The 8,550-nt window shown below is 35.9% G+C and overlaps 1 protein-coding gene and 1 pseudogene across 1 annotated transcript; both read right to left on the bottom strand.

Annotated features, from left to right (window-relative positions):
* Positions 1-231: 231 nt before the first annotated feature.
* Positions 232-6,782, bottom strand: LOC106833355 (olfactory receptor 4K15-like; annotated as a pseudogene).
* Positions 6,783-6,938: 156 nt separating this feature from the next.
* LOC106833356 (olfactory receptor 4F21-like) lies at positions 6,939-7,874 on the bottom strand. The gene has a single exon (XM_014844546.1). The coding sequence runs from the start codon at positions 7,872-7,874 to the stop codon at positions 6,939-6,941; it is 936 nt and encodes a 311-aa protein (XP_014700032.1).
* Between the last annotated feature and the right edge of the window lie 676 nt (positions 7,875-8,550).

The raw sequence follows: 8,550 nt of genomic DNA, 5'->3' as shown, positions 1-8,550 counted from the left end.
AATTATTGTTCTCTCCAAGGGGTAAGAATATGTGTTAGATTTTTTAATATATTTTAATAACGATTGAACACAAACCAACATCTGGGAATACTTACAATTTACAGATATGTACAGGTCATATTTCCAGTTCAGTTTACAGATCAAAATATGACCCAATTTGGGTGCAAACAGTAGATTTTCTGATTACATGAGAGATCTAAAAATTATCCCTTGAATCCACATGCTGATTTATCAGTCTTTTTTGGCATTCTTAATCTCTTTATTTCTCAGGGTATAAATGGCTGGACTCAAGAGATATGTGATCACTGTGTAAAACACAGCAAGAAACTTGTCCACCAAAGTGATGCTGAGTGCCCACAGACAAAGCTGCCAGGGTCCAAAGAAGGGAAGCACCACTGTGATGGAAGTACAGATGGAGAGAGTGTTTGATGCCCCATCCTTCGAGTGAAGGCGGACAGTTACTAGGATTTAGGTGTACGAGTTCAGCGAGGGAATGAAGCAATTTGTTGCCAAGACCTCACTGTCAGCATTTATCAATATTCCCAGAGTATGAGTATCCATGAAGGCCAATTTGATCACCAAAGGGATATCACATAAAATGCTGTCCACTATTCTGGGTCCACAGAAGGGCATCTAAAACTCTTCGCCAGTTGACTCATGGCATACACAAAGCCAATGATCCACGATATCAAAACTAGCAGGATGCACTGTTGTCTGTTCACGATGCTGAAGTAATGTAATGGCTTGCAAATGGCCACATAGTGGTCATAATCCATTATCACAAACAACACCATCTCATCCCCTGCAAAGATATGCACACAAAGGTTCTGGTTCATGCAGCCCCCAAAGGAGATGGTCTTATTATCCTTTAGGAAGTCTGTGGTCAGTTTAGGGGTGGTTACTGAGGAAAGGCAGAAGTCAGCAAATGAGAGATTGGCAGAAGTCAATAAATGAGAGATTGGCTAAGAGGAAGTATATTGGGGAATGGAGATGGGAGTCAGTGATAATTAAGGATATGACAAGGGTGTTGCCCACAATAGTCATCAAGTAGAGTATAGAAAATGACAGTAAGAGGAAGGCCTGGAGCTCCCTTGAATTACAAAGGCCATGAGAAATAAACTCAGACACCACAGACTGGTTTGCTTCCTCTATTTATTACAGTATATTCTAATGAGATCCAAATAAAGAGATGAACTAAGAACTTCCAAAAGGAAAGAAGAATTTAATGTTCAGGTACCAGAGAACAGATAAGTACTACTCATGTGTAAAAATTAAAATATTAGCATTTACTAAGGTCAATATTGAGAGCAAAATGTTCTTGAATTTACAGGAGGGCATAGACTTGTGGCTAAGACAGAGAGCTAAGTGTAGCGGGCAGGTCGAAAACTTTACTCATCAGAAGTATAGTTCTTATGAGGTTCAAAAATTAATGTTTTGATTAAAAATGTCAGTAGTAATGTATTCCATAAACAATTTCTCTAAGGCTTGAATCTCTCTCTTCTGCTGGGAAAAAGCATAGCTCTAAAATATATTCGGAGGTTCTTTACTTCACCAAGCTCTATCCAGGGCAATCATCTAATGTTACATTTCTGATACAAAATATGCTTTCCAGAAAGAAATCTATTGCTAAGTGGATATGTATGAGCAGACTGAATTGAACCAAAAATTTTTACACACTCTGGGAAAAACTGTTCATCAAATGATTTGAGAGAAGATGTTTATGTTCCAAGAGAGACCCCAGATGCTGACTACACATTTCTAGTATCATACATTTCCCTGCATTTTGAGTCTCCTCATCAGAGGATATTTACACAAAATTCATGTATTCCTTGGCCTGAGTAATGCCACATATTAGCCTGCATTGACTGGTCCTTGGTCCTTAATGGAAACAGAGATATCGTTTTTCAAATTAGCTTAAACGACAGACGTGTGAAAGCTACTTTTACTCCTGACTGTCCTTCACGGGAGAAAATATAAATTCGAAATTCACTTCTACTTAAACCATTCACTTAAATTGCTTGAGTTGACCTCTGTCGAAATATATACATTCTCCATTTTCTGTAAGCCAGAAAGCCAAGTCCTTTTTTCCTTCTTCCATCCATCCTTCCTTCCTTCTGTCTGAACTTCCTTCCTTCCTTCTTTCTTCCATTCTTTCTTTAGTCTCTCTTCATATCTTTATCTCTCTGTCATTTTGTTACTTTTTTCAGGCTGGAAGTGGAGAGATTATAAATATGACTAACTGGCACTTATTATGTACCAAGTTGATGTTAAGCACTTTAAAAACATCTATCTATTTTGTTAGGTATTCCTTCTATGGGGCTTAAAACATTTTGCATTTCCACCAGCAAGGTGCAAAATTGCCTGATTTTCCACAGAATTGTTAATACGATGCTTTTTCAACAGATGATGAGAAATGGCATCTGAATGTAGTTTTAGATTTTTATTGTGAAATTCAGCATTTTCCACCGTATTTTAAAGATTATTTGCCTTTCTTTTTTTTTTTTAAACTGCCTGCTTTCCCCTTTTTTGTACATTGTTTTCTACTGGGTTTTACTCTTTTTCATTCTCAGTATTTTGCTCAGAAAGTGTAAAATTTTATTATATTTTTTTAATGAAAACAAACCTATGGATTATGTCCATGTAACAATTGTCTCACAGGAATTCTAATTATTTTACTTTCTTATTATTTTGGTGAAAACGGTTAACATGAACTTCATAACCTATGTAGACACATATACATTATCTATTTTAATAATCACCCTTATCGCTATTTTGCAGATGAAAAAGCTTGATTTTCCGAAATCATAAGCTATAAAGTAACAGAACTGGAATATAAAATGAGTTCTGTCTGAATCCACAGACTCCAATAGAACTTCCCTCATATAAACTGCTTCTGGTAGCCATTTGGTTGATTTTGACAAGATAAAATAAAGTAGGATTTCTGAAATAAGATATTTTGTTCGATGAAGAAGTAACCCAGATATAAACAAATGCAAATAGTCAATATCAATGGGAAGTGATGTTCAGGTTTACATTAAGATTAATTCAGTTTCGTTGTTTTTCTTCAAATCGTATGGTACTTTGCCCTATTAATTTTTGACTGAGCCTTTTTCTCCTTTTGCTGCTTTTATCAACTGGTAGGACAAGTAAAATCCAAAAGGAATTAGAAAATATCAGGATAAGTTGGAGGGTCTATGAGACCAAATCTTTCTCAACCTGGGCATCTATCAACTTCTAAGATTGTAGAAAGGCAGTGCGTTTTGTGAGTATGTGAAACGAATAGGAATCCAGAATTCCGAGGGATAATTTGGGAGAAAAAACCCGTAATCTTTCTGGTAAGGACATTAACTAAATAACACATTCAGCACTTTAAGCTCCACAGGTGGGTATGGAAAAAATGCTACAGGAAAGGAAAAAAAAAATAAAAACCTTTATAATACAATAAAATATTACTTTCATTGTACTAATGTTTTCACAATTTATAGTTTATTTGTTCATTTTTATTGATATAATTTACACATAGTAATAAAAGCTAAGTGTTCAGTCTGTAGTTATACATATACATTCGGGTAACCACCACACCAAGATACACTACAGTCCCACTTCACATCAAATTCTATGGTGGTGCTTTAGAGTCAATTGCAGTTTTAGGAATAACCCTCTTTTAGGAAATCACTGATCTCTTTCCTGTCCATGTACTTCTCCTTTTTCCAAGATATGAGGAAAATGATTTCATACAGGATGTTACTTTTTGCGTCTGGCTTTTTTCACGCTGCACTGGAGATTCATCCATTTTGCTGCATATGTTAGTTTTTCCCTTTTATTGGTAAATAGCATTCCATTGTATGGATGCACTACAGATTATTTACCTACTCCCCAGTTTGGACATTAGGGTTGTTTCTGATTTTTAGGGATTAAGAGTAAATCTATATGAACATTCGTGAGCGAGGTAATGTGTTAACTTTTTCATTTCACTTTTGTAGATATCTAAGAGTGGGATTTTTGGATCATAAGATTAATTATACATTTAATAATGTAGGTCATCTTAATAATTCTTTTCAAAAAGAAGAATGAATGGCAAATATCCTCATGAAAAGATGTTTTATAGTGATATTTATCATTAGTGAGGGTACAAGTTGATTAAAAGTTTTCCCTAATTTAGTCTGCACTCACTCTTATAGCGTGCAAAAGTTTTCTGCTTTCAACAGTGCTGGCAGGTGGCAATTTGGGAAAAATGTGATGGGAGTTAGAAAATAGCAGAAATTGGAACTGCCTGATGTCCTCTAGTGAAGTCAAAAGAACCAATTGAACATTTCATAAAGCATGCCTATTCAATACTGGACACCTCAGATGAAAGATATCCTGAGTGCTATGGATGATACCAAAGCCCAGGCCTGCTTTCTCCTCTTTCTGTAAAAAGAGTGACTATAAAAGCGTCACTAATATTTTATGTTGATTTACAAGTGAGTGAGCATTAATACTATAAAATTAATTCATATTAATAGTCAGATAAGGAATATTTTTGTAGTTAATTTTAAAAAGCACAAAATATTTACGTCTAGAGAAATAGATCTTTAGATTGCAAGAGTTTATATTTTTATCTTCAAATATTGAAGACAGAACTCTCTTTAGAGACTGGGTAAAAATGTGTGGATATCAAAAAGAAAAATCAGGGAAGGAGAATATTCCTGTATATATTTCACATGCCAGGAGCTTCCATTCACATTGTCTGACCTAATCTTCATAAACAACTCCATTAAACAGATCTTATGTTGAGAAGTTTTATCTCAGTGTACGTTGCAAGAAGTCACAGAGCTGGGAAGCAGCATGACTGCGGTGCACAGCCAAGGTCGTCTCACTTCTAATCTATGGTACCATTCTGATCCTATGAGGTTGTAAAAGATTAATTCTATTTCAATGGAAAATAACTGATTTTTACAGCATCCTGGAGGAGCCGTCCATATGGTTCATTCAATTTCTTCCTGACACACACTGTTAGAAAACAATGTCATTAGCAACCAATTTTCTGTTTAGAAATTTCTGCTGTTAATATTATATATCTCTGCTCAGGACCATCTTGTGCTATCAGAGAATTGTGGATCATGAAGTGAGAACAGTCCTTCCTGAATCTCAATTTCAAGGGAGCTGGAAGACTGTAGAAAAATCCTTCCTTTTGGGGTAGGAAGGTCCTTTGCTCTAGAGAATCCAGAGGTTTCAAGATTAGCTGAGAAGAAATCCTAGATGTTTTTGTAACTTTTCAAAACTTCCAGAAAACCTCAGTTGGTTATATGGAAAGTTGATACTGAAATACCAAGAATTTTGGTTTAAATGTGAGGGGGAAGAGGATTAAGCGAGAAGCTATAAACTATTACAGAGTATAAGAAATGTCACATTTTAGAAATATCATCATCAGTGATCAGATTCTTCTTTGTGGATAAAATTGGTTCCAAATTCTAACCGGAACCTGAAATACAGTTAGAATGCAATCAAACAATACACTGTCTGTTTGGACAGGTGTTTATGGGATAGTGTTATCCTCAGCGTGGAATGTATTTACTATGGAGTGTAGCTTCTGGGGAGGGAAATTTTAGAGCTCCATATTGTGGGTAGAGCAAGATTATCCATGCTGTGTTCCTTGGGACTTCTTAGTTTCTGAATTTCCCCAAATTGAGTGCATCGTCTGAGGGTTTGCCTATTCTTAAAATAAAGCCAAAGAGACAAAGTGAATTCAATTAAAACAGCTCTAGAGATGGAAGCAAAGTAGAATTTTAGAATGTCTTTTGGTTCACTTGAGGGTTTTTTGTAGGTGTAAGAAATTCCTTACCTTATTTTGTCCTATAGCTATAGTTTTGTGTTTTTTTTTTTTAAACTGGAATTAAGATGTCAGTTCTGTCCCAGAGGAAGTCAGATGAGTTGTGTCAGTGGCAGATGATGGTCAGCTGTGGAAACTGATCCCATTGGCTGTTCACTGACTTGCAGAACCATGCCCATTGCTGAACGGCCCACCTTGAACTGCTGGGTTTATGGGACTTGTTGAAAGCAGAGAAATATTTTATACCACAGAATTCTCTGTGTTCGCTTATCAATCATTGTGTCCATTGGAGTAAAAAGTTTAGTTAGCACTTCTCTAGGTAACAAAGAAATATTGGAGACTGTTTTTAAGTTTAATTTTCTTGGAGATAGTTCTTTATTGTCAGCACCAGAAAGTCTGTCTCACTGTTTATCACTGACTTCCAAACAAGGATGCACAATATTTGCTGTGGGAAAGGCTGCATGCCAAGGAGTTAAAGCATCCTCCAAAAATGAAGGAATACTCCAAACACTTGTCTTCCTGTTGAGACGATTCTAAGTCACAGAATCCATAGAGTCTCCCAGAGGAACACAGTAGGCTTGCGCTGCAGTTATGTTTACAAACATAAGCACCCTTTCCTTCTCGGTATTACTTCTCATTCCCTTACTGATGCTTCAAAACAAAGTTTCCAAATAAACTATGTGCAATCAAATTTTGTCTTCGGGTCTTCTGAGGGGATGGAATATAAGTAATTACGTAGAGACACTAGTTCTACATATGTACCATTTGATGTGATGATTCCTCACATTCACCAAAGTAAGTTTGCAGTTTATTTGCAAACCTTAGGAGAAGCAAAAGTGATTTTATTAACCTGTCTGCTTGTCAAAATGTCACAATTTCTATCATGAAATTTTATTTAGTAGATATTGCTTCTGTCTGCTGAAATCATAAATAAAATAATAAGCTTACATGGTATATTCACCTTTCCCATGGTAGCAAAGGTAATGAGTAAATGCTCTAAAGAAGCAGTAGAATTTTGTTCAATGAGGTAGATGATACATCCCGTTCAATCTAAGTGTTAGATGCCTAGGTGGAGATGTTCAAAACAATGACGAATGTAGATTTAGAGTTCGGAATTCAGATGGAGTCAGCAAAATCTGACATAATGTCCCCGTTTACCCAATCGTTTGATGGCTATCTTTATGTCTTTGTTCCTTAATGTATAGATTATGGGATTTAAAACAGGGGTGATAGCAAAGTCAGCAATGAACAGGTATTTATCAATTGATGATGTGGGGAAAGGCCATACGTAGAGAAACATGCACGGACCAAAAAAAAGAACCACCACTGTGATGTGAGCTGACAAAGTGACAAATGCCTTGGATAAGTCTCCTGAAGAACGTTTCCAGACAGTGACCAAAATGAAGATATAGGAAAGGATTAGCAGGAAGAAAGTGCCCATGCTCATAAAGCCACTGTTGGCCGCAACAATAAACTCAAACTTTGCTCCATCTGTGCATGCAAGTTTTATGATCCTAGGAAAGTCACAATAAAAGCTGTCTACTTTATTAGGTCCACAAAATGGCAAATTTATAATGAAAGCAAACTGAGACATAGCATGGATCACTCCAGTTACCCAGCCAGTGATAACAAATGAAGCACATATTTTACGGTTCATGATGTTCAAGTAGTGAAGAGGCTTACAGATTGCCGTGTACCTGTCAAACGCCATGGCTATGAGTAACACCATCTCCACTCCTCCCATGATGTGAATAAAGCATATCTGTGTCATACAACCTTGGAAAGAAATGATCTTGTATTCATTTAGAAGGTCTGTAATCATCTTGGGGACTGTGGTAGAAGCAACTCCCACATCAATGAAGGACAGGTTGGCCAGCAGGAAGTACATAGGAGAATGTAAGTGAGAATCAAAAATTACCAAAAATGAAATGAAGACATTTCCTAGGATAATCCCCAGATAGATCAAAGAGAATATCAACATGAGAAAAACTTTAGTTTCCCAAGAACTAGAGAGTCCCAGCAACACAAACTCAGAAACCACGGAATCATTTATTCCATCCATAGTCTTGAGCAGAAAAGCTGATTTTCAAATCACCTGAGGAATGAAAATGGTGAAAAGTTAGAATCAGTGGTAAGAAAGTAGATTCCCTATTTATCCTTCTAGTTTGTTCTTTCAGTTACACATCTTTGTATTAGAAATCATTTAATTGTTTAAGAACAAAAATAAAGAATATGGAAACATTATGATCATCAGGAAAATGATTACATAAAAAGAGAAAAACATCAGGAATATTTTAGATGGAGGTAAATGGGATTACTTTTCTTCTTATTCTATATTTAGACCTCTTTGTTTTGTTTTGCCCTTTCAAGGATTTATACATCTTTTTCCTGACCACTTACTTAAGTGTTCTCAAATCTGACTACTCTCAGACATTTCTGTCACTCTCACAGTAATGTTCTGACACTAACTTACAAATTCTCCTTAGCTGAATTTCTTATTTCACTGGTCAAATAGAGATCTTCAACCCAAAGTCATTAAATGCATTTCACCTTATATGTGTGTTTTGCTTTTGTTTTGTTTGTACGATTTACCATGGAAGTCAGGTGCTCAGATTCTGATATTTCATAAGGTTTGACTCATGGCACATTATCATAGTGCACATTTAGACCTCTATATTCAATAAAAATTTGGGATACAAGACTGTTAGTAAGTAAAATATATTAAGCAATTATAATAT

Source organism: Equus asinus, chromosome 2, assembly GCF_041296235.1.
Source record: "Equus asinus isolate D_3611 breed Donkey chromosome 2, EquAss-T2T_v2, whole genome shotgun sequence".
NCBI lineage: Eukaryota > Metazoa > Chordata > Mammalia > Perissodactyla > Equidae > Equus > Equus asinus.
The sequence above is the reverse complement of the archived record's forward strand: the minus strand, read 5'-3'. Positions and strand labels throughout refer to the sequence as shown.